General features: G+C 45.3%; 1 protein-coding gene across 2 annotated transcripts in view; it reads right to left on the bottom strand.

The window, feature by feature from the left end:
- Positions 1-783: 783 nt before the first annotated feature.
- LOC118772735 (tetratricopeptide repeat protein 39C-like) overlaps positions 784-24494 on the bottom strand; it is a 36444-nt gene continuing 12733 nt past the window's right edge. Inside the window, exons 3-14 of one of the 2 annotated variants that reach the window (XM_036521305.1) lie at positions 15775-15903; positions 15046-15160; positions 13480-13855; positions 11390-11558; positions 10610-10703; positions 8304-8411; positions 7714-7823; positions 6757-6880; positions 5835-5932; positions 5527-5631; positions 5031-5069; positions 784-4736 (exon numbers count right to left, since the gene is read on the bottom strand). In XM_036521305.1, coding sequence (XP_036377198.1) covers positions 4647-4736; positions 5031-5069; positions 5527-5631; positions 5835-5932; positions 6757-6880; positions 7714-7823; positions 8304-8411; positions 10610-10703; positions 11390-11558; positions 13480-13855; positions 15046-15160; positions 15775-15903 — 1557 coding nt within the window. In that variant the 3' untranslated portion in view covers positions 784-4646. The remainder of the gene's footprint in view (positions 4737-5030; positions 5070-5526; positions 5632-5834; positions 5933-6756; positions 6881-7713; positions 7824-8303; positions 8412-10609; positions 10704-11389; positions 11559-13479; positions 13856-15045; positions 15161-15774; positions 15904-24494) is intronic. The other variant, XM_036521306.1, reaches the window with a different exon arrangement.

Here is a 24494-nt window from a genome sequence, read left to right on the forward strand (position 1 = left end):
AGGATTTCATACAAACCCAAAATAGCTCTCCGTTCCTTGGAGGAAATAATATGAAGGGAACTATGTCACAAACGCAGACAAGGAGTTCATGCTGCAGAGCTAATGATCATTTTTAAAATATTTTACCAAGAATTGGTATTTTTCAGTTGGACTAACTGTTGGTATAGTCATTACCATGTCACAAATTTTAGTCTCACTGTTTGCTATTTCCCAAGGGTAATTTATTTGTTCTTCAACAAAACAAATATCCTCCTCAGTGTTCTTGAATGTCAGTGACATTAAATCTACAGAATGCATTCAAGAGGGAAGTTCCCCCCCCCACCATAGAAGCCTTTTTGTTTTTAGTGCTTACTGTAAAACCCATGCTATTATATATGGAGAGTGACGCATTATGCCTCATGCAATGCGTTTTTGAAACTTGAAATGACCCCTTTGCCTTAACAGTATTGAAGTTTCACCTTCAAGCAGCGCCTATCGGTCCTAAAGACCCACCTCTTCAAACTGTACCTCAACCCTACTGTGATCTTCTTCACTTTTCGTGTAAACTTTATATATTGTAGTTTTGCTGTTTGTGAGGTTTTGTCAGTTTTTTTTTTCCTAATTTTTGTAGTAATGCATTAATGCATTTGTATTACTGCATTATACTTGGTGTGTTGAAGTGTGCACATGTCATCGTTTTTGTGCAGCATTGCTGTTTTGATAAATGCGCTTCGCTTTTTCCACCCTGGAAATCACTCGGGATCTGGTAACATAAACGTAAATGTAAATGTAATACAAGCTGGCTGGGCCTTTGCATACAGTGTCATTTTTGCACTTTATGCAAATGGAAAGACTGCACACAGGCTGGGTGGATTCACAACAGCGATCCTTTATTGGCTTCGTACAATGACAGGCTCCAAGAGGAAAAACCGCTGCGCAAACCAGGAAATCCAGTTCCTGTAAAATTATTCCTATTTCATTAGTATCTATTAAAATTTAGTCCTCACCCTCTCATGACACCAACACCTCAGTGAGAAAACAGCAATATTCTCACATAGCATACAGAAACGATATAGGTATGGCTACTGTGCATTAAATATTGGTCATATTGACAGCATAGTTGCATATATACTATGCAACATATGCAGAATATGGTCAAACCTATTATATTATAATATAGATTTACCTTCTCTGCTAATGGGTAACAGAGGGGGGGTGGCTGAGAGGCAGAGGACTAAAAATCACTTTTTGTCCAAATATCCGTTAACAAATAAAACTGTGCACTTACGGAACTTTCACAATGAAACAACGGCAACCAAAGTTCCCCCAAATACTCCGGTTCCAATACAGAAGTACGTTTCACCTGGATTTATTGCTAAGCAACCATACCTCTGAGCGCCTATTACAAACTATGAAATTCTACCCTGTTGATCTTTTTCTTTATTTTATTGGTAACACACTGCACTCGTCACCAGTACGGTCTGATAGGAAATCCTAGTTTTACCAAAAATATAACAACATCTCCAGGAAAATAAACAGGAGGAAAATAACATTTAGTCATCATTACAAAGTAAAAGGGTCTTGAATTACGCCTCCAAAAAGGCTGTGGTTATAGTCATGCTTTGATTCAAAAGGAGCACTGTGACTTAACATGGAAAAAGATCCTCATAAATACTGAACCATATTTTAGGTACTGTATACAATAGAAATCATACAAACCCCCTAAAAAAGGACACAGTAAACATTCCTATTAATATACAGCCATTGAGAAGTAGTAGTCTGAAGCGTACAGGTAGATATTCCTGTGGACTGAAGTCAGTAGAACGATAGACTGCACTTTATATTACAGTAAACATGTAGGCATGTAAACCACCAGATACACTTTGGTACCATTATCATTAACACTTTGGCACTGTGGAAATGGTCAGTATCTACAGATAAACACTTAATTCCTGCTCTGTTTCATTACTGGTATTGTAGCTTCACAAGGTAACTACCAGCTGTAGCTACCTGCTATTAACAACTGCAACAATTTGCTTGGCAGACAGGCTTAATCTATGGCAATGACCATTACAGATGTGTTTCTATATTGTCCATTGGCACAGCTAAATATGTTAGTGAAGTTCAACGGTACATCAGCAGTGCACCAACTGGGAGGTGAACTGGCAACCCTCTGGTCCTGAACCCAGGACCGTAACAGTTACTGCACACTGTGTTAATACCCAGCAATGTGTACAAATTAATACAGCTACAATGCTTGATGCTCTACTGTTAAATAAAGTGCAGCAAAACCCTAACTCTCTGAGGAATAGTTATGGAAAACATGCATAGTTGAGTTTGTCAATGCCCTGTTTTGCATTAGCCATTGGTGATACAGAGTTTGCTCATGATTCAATTACCCGCTGCCTCAGAGCAGAGAGCATTGGGAGAGTTGGACCAACAGAAAATTTGAAGGGAGGTTGGGGAAAAAGTCTGGGACTCTGCAGCGTTCAATTTAACACTTAACCTCCTCCAAAACAAGAGACAGAGATGCTATTTTGTTAATTAATAATTAACCCCACAGACTGTGTCCCTTAGTTCAGTAGGTTCCCCTAATGAACAGAAAATGAGTCTTTTGTCACTCTCACACTGCATGAATATGAAGTCACGTACCCTATACTGAAGTCGTAGGGAAAGAAAAGCACAAACGGACAAGCGTGAGGCTTGATGATTATCGATGAGGTCATCAATAAGCCACCCGTAGACATTATTAGCCCAGGGGGTCTTGTTCTTCCAGAGTTCTGAGACCAAAAGCTGGAGGATTTACTTTTCTCTAGAGCATTCTCAGAGTGACAGCAAAGACCAGCAGTTCTGTCCGGTGCTCTGTGTCAACACGCTCGCGCACAGGATCAAGTAAACTGAGGTATTTAAAACACGCTTTACACTCACGTTTTTTTTTTTTCTTCAGTGTGTGTACAAAGTTAAACAAAATACTGTGGCTCTACGGAGGGAAACGAGTCAGAGATTCTAAGGTATGCACAAGCATGGTGATCCATTGGATTGTGCTCACTTCTACAGGGCTATCAACTGCTCTCATTACAGCAGAAATGAGCAACAGTTTGAAGGAGGGATTATAAACCTTGCCACACATACTACTGGACCAAGACTACAGCAGAGAGCTACAGCTGGACTCTAAGCACCTCCACTAACAGAAAAAGGCTTTGACACAAGCCTGTTTGCTGATTTCCCTACCCAACTGAAAGCTGGCCGTGAGAGGCTTGAACCTTAGCAGGGGATACGATCTCTAAATTCAAAGTAATGTAGTCAAAGCTGGTTTGAAGCTCAGCCGCAGAAAACGAACAGGAAAAGCGGGGCACCGATGCCTAAAAAGTACCATGAGAAAAGGTGTGTTCTCTGCTGTTCCTGACACTGACACCGCTGCACGGTCTGTGAAATCACCCTCAGTCATGTACTCTCATGTACCCCTCACCTGTGAGTCCCTGCGGATAAAAGCGTCCGCCCGATGAATAAATGTAAATGTAAATGTACTCTCTTTGCAGTGCATTAATGAGAGCGACCCGGTTAAGGTATTATGAAAGGGGGACGAGAAATTGGAGGAAGGGGAAGTGTGTCAGCGACTAACTGACTTACAGTTGGCACTACCTATCGGCATAGTTTTGACACCACAACAAACACAGATTTCAGGAAACTGGTAAGTACGTGTTCTATGGAAAAGTACTACACCTCTCGAATAAAGCTACCAGAGACCCTGCCTCCCTCAGTACCTCATCCTCATTACCTACAGTAGAGCACAGTCACAGATATTCTACACAATGGCCAGATATTTGGCTCCTGCATATCTTCTGTCCACAATACTTTATCTACAAATTTTTACTCAGTAACTTTGGCTGTCAACACCGTATGTATCGCTACATTAGCTCTGGATGCGCCGTTTTAAACCCTGCCCTTATAAAAATACTCATAATGGACCAACAAATCAGAAAGCTTAGCTTCAACAATGGCAAAGACATAACTTTCAACGTGCAGGGTACGGTGCAGTATATCTGGTACACACATAGAATATCTGCGATGTGATTGCCTGATTCCCACGTGCTCTCTGGTCCTTTACAGTGCAACCTTAACATTTGGCGCAAAAAAAACGTGGATGAATGGGGCCTGTGCTAAATGCGGTGGTGGTTTTGTTCAGCGGACGTGTACCATGGTGAAAACAGAAAGAAGGTCCTATTATACCCCTCTCCTATTCCACAGGGGTACACACCCGGATGAATTTGATGGCTGCCTTTTTCATTAATACGTGGCAGAACACACATACAGTTTGGCAAATAGGGAGGATGCCTACGTTGAGACTAAAGAGAGGAAGGTTGCACCACTGGGGCACAACATCTCAATGGCTACGCAGCAATTCCCTAAACTGATTGAAACGAGGGCTGTGTTGTCTTCTACCCCACTGGTATGCGTATGGCATCTACAAGGTAAACCGCAGCAGAAAAAAAAGAAGAAGAAAAAAAAAAGCGAAAGAGGCTGTCAGGATGGCTTTTGTGAAAAAAGCCGGGCTTCTCCATCCTAAAGAGGTGTTGTGCACAGCACAAAGTGCAGGCCTGGAGGGCGGGGGGCACGGGGGTGCAGTGTGGCCTGGGTGGGGTGAGGTGGGGCAGGGCAAGGCGAAGTCACTGAGGGACCACCTCCTTCAGAGAGGCCAGGGCTGAGTGGATACGCACGTGGAGCCTGTTCTCAAAGTCGTAGCCCGCATATTCCTCCTGCGAGGGGAAAGCACAGACACAGACAGGAAGTGACACGCGAAAGCACACACACAGACAGGAAGTGACACGCGATTCCCCTTTCCCAACAGACATGAAGCGGCAAGCAGAGAGTTAAACGATGAAACGATTCTGTTGCTGCCGGAGACATTCTGACAGGCAAAATTTAACCACAGAACTTAAATGATGCTCGTTGACGTGTAAAAAGATGACGGTGTATAAACTTGGAAATTGAAGTTTGTGTCCGGTTCGTGTTAAAAGTGTCACATGACCTCTGACGGGCGGGAACCTTACCTTGGCCTGCAGTAACAACGCTCTGCCCTTTCCCATAGACTGGAAAAATACACAACAGAAATCAACGAGCTGAGTTTTTTTTCCATCATCTTCATCATTTCCAAAGCAGAGAAACTGTATTTTTACCCACTGTGTTACTTTACTGTCATTTAGCAGACTCTCCTGTCCACAGTGATTTGCATATGCTACAATTTTATCTACTTATACAGCTGCATATTTACTGGGGCAGTTGTGGGATAGTGCCATGCACAAGGGTACCCTCCCACTGAGATACCAAGATACTACTACCCATAGATCCCAAATTCACTTTACAATTAATTTAAGTTAAATTAAGAAATTTCTTCGGCAAAGTCACACACCACACATGCATGCACACGTATACACACACACACACACACGCGCGCACACACACGCACACACGCACACACACACGCGTGCACGCGCACACACACACACACACACACACACACACACACACACACACACACTTGCTCACCTCAGGGTTCTCCAGCAGGACACAGCCCAGCTCGTAGCAGGAGTACGGCTGGACGTAGGAGTTGCTCTGCCGGCCTGCCTCGTCTCTAGCAGCCAGCTGGAAGGACTGCAGAGACACAAAGAAAAGAAACACCACGCCTTCAATGCTGTTCCACTCCTCAGGGCCAAAGAGAACGTCAACCCTTACAGCCCAGTGCTCACAGAACTTACATACGCTACACGTTTCAAACGAGACTTCACGCGTCTGACTGTTTTATGGTTTCAAACTGAGCAATGCCTGACCGCAGCACATCAAATGACAGGTTTTACCTGTATGGCATCCTTTGTATTGCCTAGACATTTGTGGATGGCACCTAGGAGCAGGTGTTTGAGGCCCGTGTGCGACACATCATTCACTTCCTGTAAAACTGAGGGCAGAGGATAGGGCAGTGAGAGGAAGAAGAAGGAGGGAATGATAAACAGCCCATTCTCACACAGATTTGCTTTTTGATGTATACTCTTTTATGAATATAAACTAAAGTATTACATTCATTGAGTCTGTTCCTTCCTGCAACTGAAACTGCGTTTTATAGGTATCCATATTTTAGTTGTGCCACTCAAGCCAGTAATTCTCATCTGAGAATCCTGTTTGCATTTCAGCACTTGTTCAAGCTTTTCTGGGTGTGTTAAATTTGTTTCAGACTTGATTTACTGGAACCGGAATTTACAGGAATGCCTTTGGAATTCAATTCTTGTAATCGGTCCCATTGATTCTCAAATTACAAATCAGTTCTGGGACTGGCTCCCAAAATCTTAGAATTGATCACAACCTGCAGTGAGGGCACCTCCCATGAGTGACATTCAAGAAAACCAAGCCATGATTCTTCATTTGGCATTCTACCACATGCAGTCTAGAACCTCAGAACTCTGACCCTTCTAAATGAGCTAGTCGGATCTCCTCGGCCAATGAAATTTTACTCTCTTTACCTGAACCACCGAGTTTCTGAGTTTGCCAATAGGACGGGGATTACAGGGTGATGTCCTGCTTTGCACAGTAGTGTAACAGTGTTTGACAGTGTGTAGTGTGTGTGTTGTCTGCCATCTTAATCATTTTGTGCATTTGTACCAAACGGCAGGAACAAAAAAATATAAACAATTTTATTAAAAATATCAATGGATGATCTATTTTAATGACCAAACTTAATGGTGGGGATCAATAAACCCCGCCCCCTTGCCCCGCCCCCAGGCTGACCTTGGCTCATGAGTTGCAGTTTGGAGGTGGAGCAGTTGGGCAGGGCCTTCCACAGGTACAGCACCTCCATGACAGCCAGGATGCAAAGCTCCACCGAGGGCGGGGTCTTCCTCAGCCTCTCTGCCTGAACACGCCCACCCACAAAACATCCACCAGCCAATCAGCCACACCTTCATTTTACAATACTGGACCAAAGATATTTTATTCACCATGACCCGATATTCTGCTCCTGTATTCCTTGCGTTGCGCGTGCATTCTAATCCGGGAGGTTCCGGTACTGTCTTTGTTGCTGTCTAACCTGCCATTTAAAACATGCTCACGGACTTGAGAGATGATGTCGGTGGGGTTGCATTAAAGGATTGCAGTGGCATTGTTTTTCCACTAGAGGCCACTAGTTTCATAAAAGACGCCCGGGTCTGTGATTTCTGGATTGCTGTGTTGCTAGCTGTGGATTTTCTGTTTTAGGTCATGCCCCTCCAAGAATATTTTTGAGTCTGCAAGTCATTAAACACTTAAAGAAAAACAGTTAAAGCTTAAATAATGGGAGAGACAGAACTTCTAACATTAAGCACACGGAGCTTATTATCTGGTCTATATAGACAACACCTGTGATTGGATAACCGAACACCATTGGAGCATGCACGGTGATCCCTAATCGGCGAGATTAGACAGAGCTATTCCAGTTGTAATAGATTTTACTGGACCAGTGGTCTAAACTCTGGGTTTAACCCCATATTAAAGTTGCTGACCCAAAGCGACAGACCGATGACAGTCTTGAGAGGCATCAAACAGTCTCATCTGCCAGAGGCCATGACTGCTCAGAGACTCCCAATTCAAAAATACGAGTGGGTTTCTGAAAACACTCAATTCCAGCCAAACCAATTTCATTTTTTTTTTTTGTGAACCTTTGGTGACTGAGTGGACCACATAGAATGAGGAAGAGAATGACCAGCCTACCTTTTTCAGAGAGAACTGCTCTATCTGATTATTCTTCCTTTTGAAGAGCTTCTGGACGTCCTTGAAAACGCCCTTTGCCCCTTCCAGGTCCCCCGTGGCTCCTTGGCAAACTGTGAGGGTGGGTATTGATGACAAGAAATTAAAAAAAAAATGTTGGGGGATGGGCATTCAGCTATTGGCTGTTTCCTAACAACACTGAAAGCTAACAGGCAGAAGCATGCATATATGCAGACATGATCAGCTAGCATCATGTTTTAGCAGTGTAGCATAGTGGTAAGGAACAGGGCGTGTAACCAAAAGGTTGCCGGTTCGATTCCCCACTGGAGCACTGCCGCTGTACCCTTGGCCAAGGTTCTTAACCCAGAATTGCCTCTGGAAATATCCAGCTGTATTAATGCATAACGTAAAACTGTAACCTATGTAAGTCGCTGTAGATGAAAATGTCTACTTAATGACAATAGTGTAATGTAATAATGTAATGTGTTGATGACATCACCCCATGCAAAGACTACTGGCCAAACGGTGAACCACCCGCCCCGGACCCTCCCAACCCTTTGGAGGACCTCCTGGTCTCTCCGCGGGGCACCAACCTCCGGTCAGGTAGGCGTAGTAGCACTGGGACCACCGCGACTCGTTCTTCAGCCGCTCGAAGGACTTGTAGGCATCCTGGAAGTTCATCTCGATCATGCTGCACCATCCTGGAGCCCAGAGAAAGAGAGAGAGAGAGGGAGAGAGAGAAAGAGAGGGATAGAGAAGTCAAAGTCTTTTATTTGTCACTTGCACAGATCACAACTGAGTAACTGAGCACTGAAATTCTTGAAGTAGGCTCTGCTAACATGTAACATTGAAGACTAGTGATGGCAGGACATAGAAGGCACTGAGTGTGAGGTAGTTTTTATGTTATACACTTTTATGTTTATGTTAGACACTAGTGCAAAAAGTTTAATTTAAGCTTAAGAGAACTAACAACTGAATAAAAAACAAACAGTATATGAATATCTATATCTAAAAGAAAGAGAGAGAGAAAGAGAATTAGGCACGTTTTTCACTCACTCGCCTCAAAGTTCTCATCGCCGGGGGCGGAAAAACCCGCAGGCACGCGTGAGACACACGCGACTGCAAGCCGCTGTCAGGCCTAATTAGCCTCTGCGGCCCATCAGACCAGCTCGTTAACCGAGCCATGCCGCCAGGAGATCACAGCAGGGTGTCAATCACGCGTTATCGGTAAATCGCTCGTGTTTAATTGATTGGTACGGTGCGTTTCCTGTTTGAAAGCCCACTCCTGATGACTGTATGGGGAAGGGTGCATAAGGATTACTTCGTGCCATGAAGACTGACAGCTCGGCTGAAACGTCTACGTCACCAGCACCTTTTGTGCTGTTGTGTTGATGGATATGAGTGCGCATGTTTTACATCTCCAAAGGGAGTTGCGTTGTGATCCTCATTTGCATCCTCATATTGTATCCTTTGACTGTACGGAATGCAACATACTATAATAATAATGAATCATCTCAAATGTAAATATTTATATTCTGTAACCTGAATTTGCTGTATGTCAATACATCAGATTATCGGACTAAAAAAAACCAGGGTCTGCAATCTGGCTACAAAACATGTGATACATATTAAATCTGCAGCTGCCAATTCTTTCAGTACAACATCTGGAAAAAAAAAACATCTATTTCTCACTGCATATGCTGGCCAGATCACAGGGCGGCAGTGTAGCATAGTGGTTAAGGAGCAGGACTCGTAACCGAAAGGTTGCCGGTTCGACACTGCTGCTGCACCCTTGGGCAAGGTACTTAACCCACAATTGCCTCAGTAAATATCCAGCTGTATAAATGGATAACATTGTAAAGAACTGTAACCTATGTAAGTCGCTTTGGATAAAAGCGTCTGCTAAATGAATAAATGTAAATGTAATGTCACTGTCCAGACACTTGTGTTGCCCCAACTGGACCATTGTAACTATCCCCTTGCCAGTCTCCTTAAGAGTGCCATCCGGCCCCTCCAGCTCACACAGAATGCTGCGGCTAATCTTGTCTATAACTAGTAAAACATCACACCTCTTCTCATCTCTCTCTCTGGTCCGAGCCTACAGGGCAGCAAGAGCCTCAAACCTTCAGTCCATTTACAATCCAATCCAAATGTTGCTCATTTAACTTGAATAGATACACTTATGCTCTGTTATGCTGGAAGTCACTCTGGATAAGCGCGTCTGCTAAATGCATAAAATTCAAAGTAATGTAATCACAGGACCAGACTTGTCCGCTCTGTAACATCTGGTCGCATCGTCGTCTAAGAGGGTTCATCTTTTCAGTCCTGTCTATTCTCTACTTTGAACACCCCCCCCCCCCCCCCCCCCCTCCCTGGTGGAACGAACTCCCCACAACAGCCAGAACTTCCACCCAAGGCCCAAAAAGTCACTTGCTCAAACTGCATCTTGGTTCAAGCAACATCAAAAAGTGAACATTCATGCTGTACCCTCAAACACATTGGCTATACCCCCAAAGTTCCTCTTGCACCTACTATGGCGCTTAACAGAATACGACTTGTTATGTCATGCAGCTATCAGGCTGTGACACCTGTGATTTAGTACGGTCTCTCCTCTTAGCCTGATCCTCTGTTTACACTTTTGTCAGCCATTCTGAAAAAGAGTGTCTGCTAAATGGCTAAATGTAAGTGTAAACATAAAGGGTATTGCCAACAGGGTTATTCCTGCTACCGTTAGCGCACAAATACATTAATGTATTATCTCCTCTGTTCTAATGCATGTTTCAACAAATGCACAATGATCTGACAGTGAGGGTGTGAGGTAAATAATACAAAGAACTGCATTAAACTTTCTCTTCGGTTCATGTTCATTTCGTGCGGAGTACGACACGGAAAAACCTACCAATTTCATACAGACACACGTGTTGGATTTCTCTTTGATCTGTCGCGAGTTCCAAAGCGTCGTGGAAGGATGTCAAGGCACTGTTTATCTGGCACTGGAGGATGAAGGGAAATAAGGAAATTCAATCAGAACGCTATATACACACAAAACAACCACGACAAGAGTGAGAAAAAAAAAACAGTAAAATTATGCATCTGATCATAAAATGCAACCATGTAATTTAAACAGGAAAAGATTTCGATTCGATGGTTTGCCTCACAAAGGCAACCCTTTTTAAGCCTTTTCTTTACACTTGTACCCTGTTCTTCATCCAGTCAGCGATCAGGAACTGTGTTACAATAAGGTGCCATCTTCACACACCACATATGCTTGCGTGGGCTCACATATCAGTTGTTTTTCAATTACAACATAGCATTTGTAGTTTGTTTTTGAATATTTTTCCAACGTAAATGTATTATAGTTATCATCTGAGGTTGCACTTTATTATTTGTACCTGTAAACGAGTCTGGATGGGGGTCAGCTTCTATGTGTCACTGTACTGTACAATAAATTTGTCCTACAACTTGTCGTGAAATACTCAGAAAGCTAGGCAGTGAGTAACAGGCTCAGACAGTCCAACACAAAGCCAGACAGCAAGCATAAGGAGCCGATGCGAGAGACAGAAATGCATCTCTGTGCGCAGGTGAACGTGCAGGTGCGGCTGCGATCCTCTGTGCAGGTGAAGGTACAGGTGTGGATGCAGGTAGTGGTCACGGTAGCGGTCGGGCTTCGCGCACCCACCTCTAACCGCTGGACCCTGCCCTTGAAGAACATGAAGAGGGAGGAGTGTGGGTACTCGGCCTCCTTCTTCTGCAGGATGGATTTGGCCTCCAGCAGGCCCGCCTGCGTGTCCGAGCCGTCCAGCGCAAAGAAGGGCTGCACCACCGTGTGGTACCACAGCAGCGCCAGCCTGAGGGACAGAGACAGGACCCAGAGCAGTGACTAACAGAGGAGCCGCTGCGGAGGCCTGCATCCGCGGCAGGGGCGAACTGATCCAGGATCAGCCGGATTAACATTAGCCGCACCCTTTACTTAACGTCACCCTGCAGACTGACCTGCTATTTAACACACACACATACACAGACTTGATACATGATGCATTAAACTAAACTATACTATAAAACATTATTTACTTATTAGGTCTACCAGCTAGCTTGTACATGGCGTGGCCAATCATGACCACTGAAACCTGGCCATGCAGCACTTCTAATATTGTTGACTCCTTATGGTTTTTTTGCTTCTGTTGCATGCTACCTCAGTATATCAATGGGTTTGCATTAAAGGGTTGCAGCAGCGTCATTTTTCCACTAGAGGCCACTAGGCTCATAAAAGAGGCCATGTCAGTGATCTCTGATAGCATTTGTTGTGTAGTGTAGTCCATGTGCAGACAGGATATCAGCTGATACTCTGGGAGTAAATCAGTTGCTAACTGGGAATAAGGATTTGTACATAAACATTTTTCCAAACATCTATCCAACCATCATACATATTTGTACTCCTTAGTTATGGTGATCTTCAGACCCACGAAAAGACGCTCTCTAGTCAGAGCAAATACATTACTGTCATTTTACTGTTGTTCGTCACCTTCGTTAATGTGACTTAGGTATTGTCTTAACCCATGTTGACTGAGTGTGTACAAATCTGCTATGGTTGATGATGCACATCACTGAACCACACAAGAACATGATACCCGTCAAATAACTTCTAGCATAAATAAGAGGGAGAAACATGACAAAATAATAATAACATTCTCCATCGAACGTGTGCTGTACACTTACAGTAAATGTAAAAAAAAAATGTAAAAAGGTAAAAAAGAGAGACAGAAGACATCAGAATGTCAGAGGGCCAGAAGTACTGCGGCATCACAGGAATGTCCCGTTCCAAAAAGCCAGCAAACCCGCCTCGTGACAGGGACGATGTGAACTACAGCAGCATCACAGGAATGTCCCGTTCCAAAAAGCCAGCAAACCCACGTGGTGACAGGGACAACGTGAACCACAGCAGCATCACAGGAATGTCCCGTTCCAAAAAGCCAGCAAACCCACCTCGTGACAGGGACGACGTGAGCTCACCGCCGAAAACACAAGCCATGACCGTTAGATCTTAACAATATGTCAGAAACATCGGATCTTAAGAGCACAATTTAGACATAGACAAGCCCTGTGTCATTATGGTGAAAGTAGATCCACCAGAGGAAAGGAGAGGATTTGTCTTTGTTTTCTATGGGGCAGTGTAACATAGTGGTAAGGAGCAGGGCTTGTATCAAAAAGGTTGCTGGTTTGATTCCCTTTTGGGGCACTGCTGCTGTACCCTTGGGCAAGATACTTAACCTATATTATCTATGCAAGTCACTCTGGATAAGACCGTCTGCTAAATGATGGTAATGTAATGTTATGTAGTATTGGACAAGAAAAAGTTGGAAAATCAATGAAGAAAGAACACACACGAAAACAGCGCACACACAAGTGATCACCAAACGAACCCACAGGGTAGCACGTAACGCCCCCCCCGAACCCACAGGGTAGCACGTAACACCCCCCCCCGAACCCACAGGGTAGCACGTAACGCCCCCCCCCGAACCCACAGGGTAGCACGTAACACCCCCCCCCGAACCCACAGGGTAGCACGTAACGCCCCCCCCCGAACCCACAGGGTAGCACGTAACACCCCCCCCGAACCCACAGGGTAGCACGTAACGCCCCCCCCCGAACCCACAGGGTAACACGTAACGCCCCCCCCGAACCCACAGGGTAGCATGTAACGCCCCCCCCCCCCCCCCGTCTCCCTCTCTCTCTCTCCCCACAGAAAGTGACACAGGTACACCTACTCACGTAGCGAGGGGGGCCTTCATGTCCTTACTTTCGCTGGCATACGTGAGAGAGGACAGTCCCTCGTGCCGGTCGCCGGGGAAACCCAGCAGGTTGATGATCTTCAGCAGGTGCGGCGGCACCATGGAGATGCACAGGTGGAAGAGGCCGTAGCCAAAGCTGACCGAGCCCTTGAGCCGGCTCAGCGCCTCGGCCGTCACACCCTCGCGGGGCTGCGGCATCGACTCCAGCGGCGGCTCATTGTCGTTGGCCCGGGCCGTGGACGGGGCCTCCTGGGAGCTCCGCCTCTGACACGCCTCCTGCAGCAGGCTAATGTCGCTGTAGCACTTGTTGTACATTTTCCATGCCTTGCGGAGGATCCAGCCCCCTTTGATGTACGCTGGGGGTGTGGAGGAGAGAGGGAGAGGGGTGGCCATTTTACATTACATTACTGGAATTTAGCAGACGCTCTTATCCATAGCAACTTCCATAGGTTACAATTTTTACATGTTATGCATTTATACAGCCGGATATTTACTGAGGCAATTGTGGGTTAAGTGCCTACCCCAAGGGTACAGCAGCAGTCTCTCAGTGGGGAATCGAACTGGCAACCTTGTGGTTACAAGCCCTGCTCCTTGCCAGAATGCTACATCACCACACCACAATTTTATTATATTATTATCTTCATCATCATCATTTTTCAAATGCAGTCATGTTCTACTCCTATGCTCATATTGATTCCTATATTCATATTGATTAACTCTTGAGTTCAATCAGTACAACTCAATTAGGGGGCATCTCTGGTGGGTACTGCAAGCCCATGTATGATTGGCATCTGGTGTAATGAAACAAGCCAGCACTTCCAGTACACATTAGTTCTATTACGCTCAACAAACTCATAACCTCAGCACAAGTGAAACGTGACATTATCACTCTTGCTGTTACACAACATGCAACAGGTGTGTTTTCAGTGGAGGGATCTAGTGATAAGTCAGGTATTACATTTAAAGGGAAAATATTCTTATCGCACAACAAATTTCCCATCTGCAGTAGCAGAGCACTCCATTTGCGGGGACTCAGTAGCTGGTCATGACAATAGTGTTTACAAGTTAAAAGCATATTCAGTTACACTTTATTTCCCATTAGTTAACCATTGATCAACACCTCAGTGAAAAATTATTGACATCTATTATGCTCATCTGATCATTTTTCCATTACTTGTTATTAACAACGATTACTTATATATCTTACATTATATTGTGTCTGAACTAAAGCAGGCACTATGGAGTCATTCTGAATTACTTATGAAAGCTCATAAAACTTTAATTATCACTATAAACTTTTTTTTATTGTTTGCAGTGCGTTCTTAAAAGTCATTCATAAACAGTCAATGAGGTGTATTTTAAGACAACAGGCGTTGCGATGAATGTTAATAACACTTAAGTATTAATGGTTAATAAAGGGTGCTTTAATGTAAAGTGTAATTGTATGTTACTTTATCATAACGCCCAGCACTAAGACCGTTCCTCTGTTGACATACACACAGCAGATAGATAGCCCTGACGGCATTTCTGCAGGGCGGAAGAGCACCTGAGAGCTCCTGTTTGACGAAGGAGAGCACGGCCAGGTAGACCTGGCAGTCCGCCACGATGATCTGCCTCTGCAGCCGATCCACCACCGTGACCCCGGACCTCTGGGAGTCCGCCTGCGGGGGAAGGAGAGAAGCACGGCATTCTGGGTAATGGCTCGTTTCAACAGACGGCCGTTCGACCGAGGCGCCATCTGACGCACACTGGAAACCTGTAGAGCTGGCAGGGTTAACAGTAATGCAGTCTCATTTCTGAGCCTCACTCTGCAGCCAGCGCTGTCAGACTCCACAGCAGATGAGGCAAAGAGGTAAAAAACAACTAGAGGACTTTCGGCAAGGTCTGGAACCATGCAATATCATCATTTCAGCTCTTCTCTTCAGGTAAACGTTTACCCCAATCCTTTAGACCGAGTTTTACCCCGTTCTCTTTTACCACTTATCATTGAGTTATAATGCGCCACTCCTTTAAATATACTTTTCCCAAAATCCCTTTAGTTGTATTTTTACCCCATTCCTTTCATATACACATTTTTCCTGTTCCAATTAGACATGCTTTTATGCTATTCAGTTAAGATATGCTTTTGTCCTGTTCCGTTTCGATATCGGTTGAACTCATTCCTCTCAGATATCCCACACTCCCTGTGATGTGCGAGTGGTTCTCGGATACGACACGCGCTCCCCCCCGGCAGCAGCGGTCAGACGAGCGCCGCCCGCGCCCCCCCGACACTCACGCTCTTTTTGATCTTGTTCTTGATGGTCTCGATGACGCCGGCGTTGTCGCTCTCACACAGCTTCTCCGTAGCCCGCAGGTCCTCGCACGCCATCTGCATCTTCTCCTCCTCGAACGTCATCATGGCGTTCTGCGGGCGGCACGGACAGAACGCAGGCCAGGCCGCGCGTCACTCATCACGCCTCAGTCACCCGCGGGAACGGGAACGCGGTCTCAGTCGACGCATAGACACGGTCTCAGTTACCACGCTTCAGTCATTACCTTGCAATTATCATGGCAGTAACACAATGCCATGCATTTCAGTCATCACAGTTCAGCCTTTACTTCACAGTCATCAGTGTTCTATATACAACACAACACAAACACAACGCAACTCAGTCACCACATTTCAGTCATTACCTCACAGTCATAGTGCCATTCTACAACAACACAATGCAACCCATTTCAGTCAATATACTTCAGTCTTTACATCAGAGTCAACACAGTGTTCTACACAAACACAAATACAACACATCTCTGCTGTCACACAATAGTCATTGCATTTTCCGTCAGTATTCGACAAAAACACAAATACAACAGTCTCAATCTCATTCGTCACACTTCAGTCATTACATTTTTCATCAGTATTCTACGAAAACACAAACAGAACACATCTCAGTCGTCACATTTCAGTTGTTATACATCACAGTCAGAGTGTTCTACAAACACACAAAGTCTGATGTGAACCGATGTTTGCTGACTGCGTGATCACAGTGTTCTACAAACGCAGCAACTCTCAGTCGTCGGAGTGTTCTACAAACACGAGCGCATCTCGGCCGTGACAACGCAGCACATCAGTGAATTTGATTAGGTCACAAGCACTGTTTAACGAGCACCAGAAGCCCTCGTCGCAGTCAATTCAATAACAGCTCAAAAGCTCTGGCTAAGCGTCATGCAGTAGCACAGCTCCACAGCACGCCAAATTCAATAAGAGGTCACACGCTCCGTTTAATAAAGACACAAACACAACACAATTACATTCAATTCAATTAGAGGAAACACCCGCGATTAAACCAGCGGAAAAGCATGACTCAGTCTCAACTGCAGTTTGAAATTGTTACAAAGCAAAAAAATTTCTTACAAGACAAAAAAAACATCCTTACAACAAGGTCATGTAAATGGGCAGCAGCACTGGGTAGGGGATAAGGAGCAGGGCTTGTAACCAAAAGGTTGCTGGTTTGATTTCCTGCTGGGGCACTGCTTAACTCACAAATGTCTCAGTAAAAATCCAACTGTATAAATGGATAAAATTGTAAATCCTGCTGGATAAGAGCAACTGCTAAATGACAATAATGTAATGTAATGTATGGACAATGACCCCACTAACCTAATTTCATTTTTAAATAGCGCTGTTCCGAATCTACACAGTTAATCAACGCATCATAGCACTCTGTAGGTTAGATTTTATGATACTTAATATAGTACAGCTGAAACTGGAGCCACAAACAGAGCAATGATATATCAATGTTGAATATCAATGTAACAACAAAATTATTAACCTGGTACAGGTAGCAGGGTATAAGGCGGGAACCCTTCATTTATTACAAGATCCATGATTGCAGGATAGACATAACAAAAAACATGTAGTAAAGTTATCCTATCGGTCCAACTCCTTTCTGTCATAATGTCCCTGTACATTAGTGCAGCAGTATAGAGTAGTGGTAAGTACCAGGTCCCGTTCCCTACTGGGGCACTGCTGCTGTACCCTTGGGCAAAGTATTTAACCCAGAACTGCCTCAGTAAAGAACTAGCTGTATAAATGAATAACATGTAAAAAAAAAAAAAAAAAACCCATGTAACCTATGTAAGCAGCTGTGGAGAAGAGCGTCGGCTAAATGACAATAATGTAATGTAATGTGCGTTTACTAGGAAACACCAGCTGACAGAACTTGACTTGACTCCCATGTATGAGCTGTGCTTCCCTTCAAAACTGAAACCTCAGCAGCAGTATGACCTCTCCCCGCTTCTCCTCAGAGCACATGGTCAAACCTATGCGCTGACAGCCTCCTTTTAGCTGGGACATGTCAAAACCCTTCTCCATTCTCACTGCCACAGCACTAAGCCTGCAGTTTAGGCCTGCATCACGAGAGGAAAGCACCACCCAACACTCCCAGGGAAAAGATTAGATGTTTCTGATGCAGAGCCAAGAGTAATGGATAATGTCGGTGGACGAACGCGGTGAGGAAACGATTCAAAGCAATTAAAGCCGTTTCTGGGGTAAGCGCTATTACACAGAACACTTAAAGCAGATGCTGTGTCAGAAAAACACAATGGACAGATCACCAGGGCAGTAATTTCTCTCGTCTTGATAAGGATAAAGTTCACACGTGACACGAAAAAACGCCGTAAGTTGTCACCGCTGTGCATTTTATACACAATAGCATCTTTAAACCAATGATTACGTCTCAACTGTTGCTGGTTTTAACCTGATCACCCCTTGAACAGACTGTTGACTTTGGCGCAGGATGGGGGGGGGAGGGGGGGCATTTAAACGAAACCCTTTGCAGAAAAGTAAAGCAGCGCTAATGCAATAATCTGATTTAGATTATTGTTTCACAATGAGGCACGGTGTGAAATGTCTCAGCTCTGAGGCCTGTGGGCTGAAGCTGGTGTGTGGTAAAGAGTGGCTCCTTCTCCACGGCTGCAGAAGGACACATCGACTCCAGATTGAGCTTTGAATTTAGATTCACATTCAGATTCAGATTCTCAGATTCAGATGTTACTGTTACAAGATGCCGAGATGCAACACAAAACTCTTCTGTACTCTTCTGTAGACAATCTCATAAATTGTAATAAATAAAAGTGAACATTACCCAGGTTTATATAAAGTTAAAAAATAAATAAATCAAGAACTTGAATACTGTAGGACTTGCCATGACAAAAAATTACAGATTTGAGACCATAAATATACATACTGTAGATATGCACTGTTATATTCAGGCTATACCAATGCCTAGTTTTACTGACCTTCCTTTTCCCAGATATGTGTCATATTATGCTTCCCCTTCACCTAGACAGTTTTCATAGGTTATATAGGTCAGTATTTATCCTTATTTATTTAGCTTCAAATTCAAAGAGTTCAATATGTGGGAACAACTCTGTGACACTAGATCAAATGCACACAAGCTACACTTTTCTGTTGCCAGGGTGGATTCAATCTGGCTTCGAAATAGTTGGTTAAATCATCATTTTTGGAGCAGTTATGGATTATATTAATCCTATATGCATACTGTTGTGTTTGGACCACATCAAAGGAATTTTCCCAGGCACTCGCAAGTCCCGGAGGGTGGAACTAACTCTGTGCAGATTTACGGAAGGAATGTTGCATAACACCCCAAACCAGAAAAAAAAAAAAAAAACTTTTTCTCAGGATCACTCATCAAAGGTCAGTCTCCTGACTTCCGCTGGGGTCACTACCCCATGATGCTTTGTGACACACCACCCTGCCAGTAACCTTGCCTCCCTGGACTCTTTTTAAAAAACAGAGGCCCAGCAAGCTTGGACAGACAGGCACCTGGAGAAGACAGGTTACTGTTAGAATTCAGGCTAACCTTAACCTGAACCCTTCTCTCCCAGGAACTCCATGGAAGCCAACAGCTGAGCAGCTACGCCGAGCTGCAGGGGTTCACCTCCTTCACATCGGTCTTTGTTAAAAAGTGTTCCTGACTCACTGCAGCTCCCTTGGCAGTTAATAGAGACGGTGAGGGATGTTTGCTGCTGCTGTGGCCCTGGCCAAACTCCCATCCGGCTCTCAACACCTGCCATCCGATCTTCCCCTAGACTGACAGGCCAATTAAATGCCTTCCTGTATACTGCAGCTGATACCGGCTTGGAAAGGCAGCACACAGCATTTTCTGTATATCGGCTGCAGGGATGAGGTCAGTGGAGGACATACGTGACCCCTTAAACGGATGTGCTTTTAAGTCTTCAGATGAAAGGTGCTCTACCCTGGAGACCTTTACTTTTTGCGGGGGGGCACAGTCTTAAGAACCCTTAAGAGTGAGGATGGTATGTTCCCCACAAAAAAAAAAAAATATCCCAAACAAATTTTACCTCATGCAACAATGCAGTACACAACTAATTAATATGTGTATTTACATAAAAAGTGTGGGCAATATGCAAAACAAATGCAACAGTGTAGGTGTTTGCCATGGTGCTCTCAGACCCAAGGAACAGAGAGAAAAGGAGGGAATGGTGATATCTGCTCCGAATGCCACCCATCACCATTCTGTTATCACTGCCGGTTGCTCCTCTGGGCCTTCCCGGCACACGGGGAAAGAGCCACAGCGGCCCTCTCAGTGGTTCCCCTCTCTGGGTGCTTGCCCCTTCTGTTTCCATGGCAAACAACCAAGGAGCAAACAATGACCTTCAGCCAGACTAACCCAAGGGATCTACAGGGCAGACCACTAACAGAAACTAACAGAGGTCCAAATACAAAGTGTCTACCGTGCAAAACTCACCGGTGGATCAAATTGGGGGGGGCATGTGTGGCACAGACGTAAGGGAGCCAAGCATGTTGTCTGTACTGCAAAACCCTTTCATTGTAAATATCCAGCTCTGTAACTGGACAATACTTAATGTAAGCTGTTTAAGTCGCCATTTACACATAAGTTACCACAACACTCGTAACCCTTACCCAAATCGTGCGTCATCATTTGATAGTATGAGAGTGTTCATTCACGAAAGACAAACTTCATAACGGAACATTAAACCACAACCCAACAAAAACACGTTGAACAAACTGTCCAGTCAACTCTCCTGTTAAAATACACTGACCTGACACTGCTGCAACATTACAAACAATAATAAAAAACCCAGGATGCCGTTTTCGCTTGGGGCAGGAGCAGGCATCTGCTCACCGCTGACACGCCAAAGTGGACCAGCGCATCGCCGTATCAATCATGTATGAAGCGTATTCATCCAACTGCGCCAGTCAACCAAACAGGGAGATGGAGAGTTATTATTGCTGTGGGTCTGACTCAGTGGTGCACCCAGGGAGACAAAAATAGAATTGCGCGATTGTTACGGCACCCGGCCACACGCACACACACTCACACACATGCACTCACACTCACACACTCACACGCTCACACTCACACTCATGAACTTGCACTCGCACACACCACACACACACACATACACACACCCACACAGACATGCACATGTGCATGCACACACACGCACACGCACACGCACACACACACACACACACACAGACATGCACACACACCCACACCCACACACACACACACACACACACACACACACACACACACACACACACACACACACACACACCCACACCCACACACAGACATGCACATGTGCACGCACACACACACAGACATGCACATGTGCACGCACACACACGCACACGCGCACGCACGCACACACACACACACACACAGACACACACACACACATTCCTCAGTAGTTCACATCAACAAGGGCCTGACAGCAGTAGAGCTGGGGTAAAGAGTGTTCTGCACTGTGTTAATAGCAGGTGGATTATCTATCTATATCTATAATGTGAACTGCAGAGAGATGATGATTTATTGTTATAGGTAATGATAAAAAAGATAATAAAAAGGCAGCATGATCACATAAGACGCAATCAAATAAAAGGCAATCACACGCTAATGGTGGGGTCCCTACTTAGAACAGCATGCTTGTTGAAACAATTACAAACAGCTTTGGGATAACAAGTAAAGATAGCAGAAACAGTATTATTATTGTAAAATTGTAAGTAATTATAAGTACATTAGCTCTCTGTGCCCCCCCCCCCCCCCATCTGCAACCTACAGACCACCTATGGTCTAGGTGCCCCCCCCCCAGCCATGGAGAGGAGAAAGCACCGTGGACTGACTCAACGCTGTTTAATAATTTACCATTAATGAATTAATGATCGCCTCTCCTCTAGGTTGTCCGGGCAACACAAGGCAGCGCGCTGCAGCAGAGAGAGGGCCCTTTCTCTCCCAATTAAGAGGGGCTTCAAAGAGGAAAGGAGGGAAAGGTCAGCCGGCCGCGTCCGGTCGGCTTCCTCTCCACACCCGGCGCCGGCGCCGCCCGGTGCGGGAGTCAAGGTGCTGAGCCCGCAACCGGAATGGTGTGTGTTTGAATCCCCTGGGCGGGGCACCACTGCTCTCGTGCCCCGCGCCAGACCTGAGCTGCTTTGGTAAATAAGTGACTGTGCAAACTGATGATGCATCTTACTGCAGGGTAAGCCAGTCTGGGTAAGGGTGTGCGTGAGACGGAGAATATAAAAAATAACAGCAGTTCACCCAGCCCAGCCTGTTGTCTGTACAATGAGACAGTTGTCTGTGTCATTACATTACATTACATTAATGCATAATACCATTTAGCAGACGCTCTTATCCAGAGCGACTTACAAAGGTTACCGTTTTACATGTTATCCATTTATACAGCTGGATATTTACTAAGGCAGTTGTAGGTTAAGTATGTTGCCCAAGGGGTAAAACAGCGAGTGTCCCAGCGGGGCATCAAACCAGCAACCTTTCGGTTGCAAGCACCACTCCTTCCCGCTACGCCACACCGCACCACGTGTCCTGACAATAACAGCCCCGCCTCAGGTGCAGCGACTCTCAGCTGCATCCACTGAACAGCAGTTTCAAAGTCAGCCCCCGTGGACATGAAAAGGATGCGCCACTCTGGAGAATTACATAAGAATAATAGAGGGTTATTAGCATTATTGCAGGGTAGATTAACTGCAGCGGAGCTAGCATGGCGCATGGTACATGCGCTACCATTCAGTGTAGAAAGGGCAGGGCAGCAGCCCGTGGCTATGCTAACTAAACAGACAGCTGTGCCACGCACAGCTAAACATCACATTGTGTTCTCTCTCAATGGGAAGGGAAAAAAAAATGGCAAATATTATGGAACAAAGGACCTTAAATGACTCCGCCAGAGATGCCTGGCTGTCAGTACGGTTCTTTCTTGTAAGAGGAGGACAGGTTTGCCCGAGCTGCCGCGGGGATTATGCGTTAATTACGCCGAATTGCATGTTAATCTCACCGACGTGTCTGGTTTCGTTTAAGGTGAGAGCCGGGGGTACTGCAGCCCTGGGCCTGACCTGGGGGCCGGTGATTGGCTGTTGCCAAGCAAATGAATGTGTGCGCTGCGGTCGGCAGACGGGACGCCTCTGCCTTCGTCCCCTTGGCAAACACTCTTTTCACCTTGACTGCTCCGGCTCAAATCCAGATGTAGAAATGGATTACAGATTTACAGATTAAGCAATACATAAAACTGTAAGCGTTATGAGTCACCATGTATTCAGGATGGGATCAGGTCAAGTCTGAGCATGACTGACACAGAGGGCTCTCAGAGCTTCGCAACACGGCTCATGTCATGGGGCGGAAGTGTAGCATAGCGGTTAAGGGGCAGGACTTGCAACCAAAAGGTTGCTGGTTCGATTCTCCACTGGGGCTCTGCTGCTGTACCCTTGGGCAACGTATGCAATGCATAACATTGTAAAAAAAAAAACTGATGTAAGTCGCTCTGGATAAGAGCGTCTGCTACATGCCAGTAATGTAAATGTAATGTCTGCCCGTGATCTCGGTCGACCTTGAGGCTTCTCTGACATTACAGCAGCAAAGTCAGTTTTTTTAAAAAAAAAAAAAAAAAAAAAAAAAAAAAGGAGGGTTTTCTGCATGAGGGGGCCATGATTGGCCCTGATCACGCGCTCCGTGAAGCGTGGTCCCTGACGAGAGGGGCACTGACAGCAGCCTATTTCGGGAGCAGGACTCCGCTGCTGGACTGGTCTGGTCCGCTGACCGCACCGGCCGCCGCAGCGGCAGGACAAGAACTCAGCGCCGGTGTGGTGTGGCATCCAGGTCGGAGAGCCGGTGTCGCCATCCGAGGGTTGCAAGTTCAAAGCCGCTGCCACTGTACCCTTGCCTAAGGTGCTCTGATTTACTCACCCTCAGTTAATCTAGCGGTTTAAGCAGACAACATTCAAAATAGAGTCGGAATGAAAAAGACAACATGGGCTTTTCCAAAAAAGATGAAATACACAACGGTTAAAACAATTAAGGTCCTCCCTACGACTCTAAAATTCTCTGCCCAGAAAATCCAAAAGGCAAACTACTGCCTCCTAGCATAACTGACAAACAATGGCTAAAAACAACTTATACACAGAACTGATAGACATGAGACAGAGAGAGAGAGAGAGAGAGAGAGAGAGACAGATAAAGCACAATAAGAACAGGACAAGGGTGAAACGGGAGAGAATGAGAGAAAAGCAATTAAGTGCGGTATGTAATGGGACGGTATTTACAGTATATAATGGCACAGTAAGTAGAGTATGTAATGGGCCATAAATATAGCATGTAATGGAGCAATGAATACAGTATGTAAAGGAAAACTAGTCCAGCATATTATGGTACAGTGAGTTCATTGCATAACAGACACTGAGTGCAGGTCACTCTGGATGAGGGAGGCTGCTGAACAGACACACAGAAGGCGAGATGGCCCCGGCAGAGGACAGCCTGCAGGAGTGATCCAAACAAGCACAGGTCAGAAGCTGATGTCATCACTGTACAGCTGTCATGGGCAGTGGTGCGGTGCAGCGGTAAGGAGCAGGGCTCACGACCGAAAGGCTGCTGGTTCGATTCCCTGCTGGGGCACTGGCGCTGTACCCTTGGGCAAGGTACTAAACTTACAATT

The sequence above is a fragment of the Megalops cyprinoides genome, chromosome 2, assembly GCF_013368585.1.
Source record: "Megalops cyprinoides isolate fMegCyp1 chromosome 2, fMegCyp1.pri, whole genome shotgun sequence".
Taxonomy (NCBI): Eukaryota; Metazoa; Chordata; class Actinopteri; order Elopiformes; family Megalopidae; genus Megalops; species Megalops cyprinoides.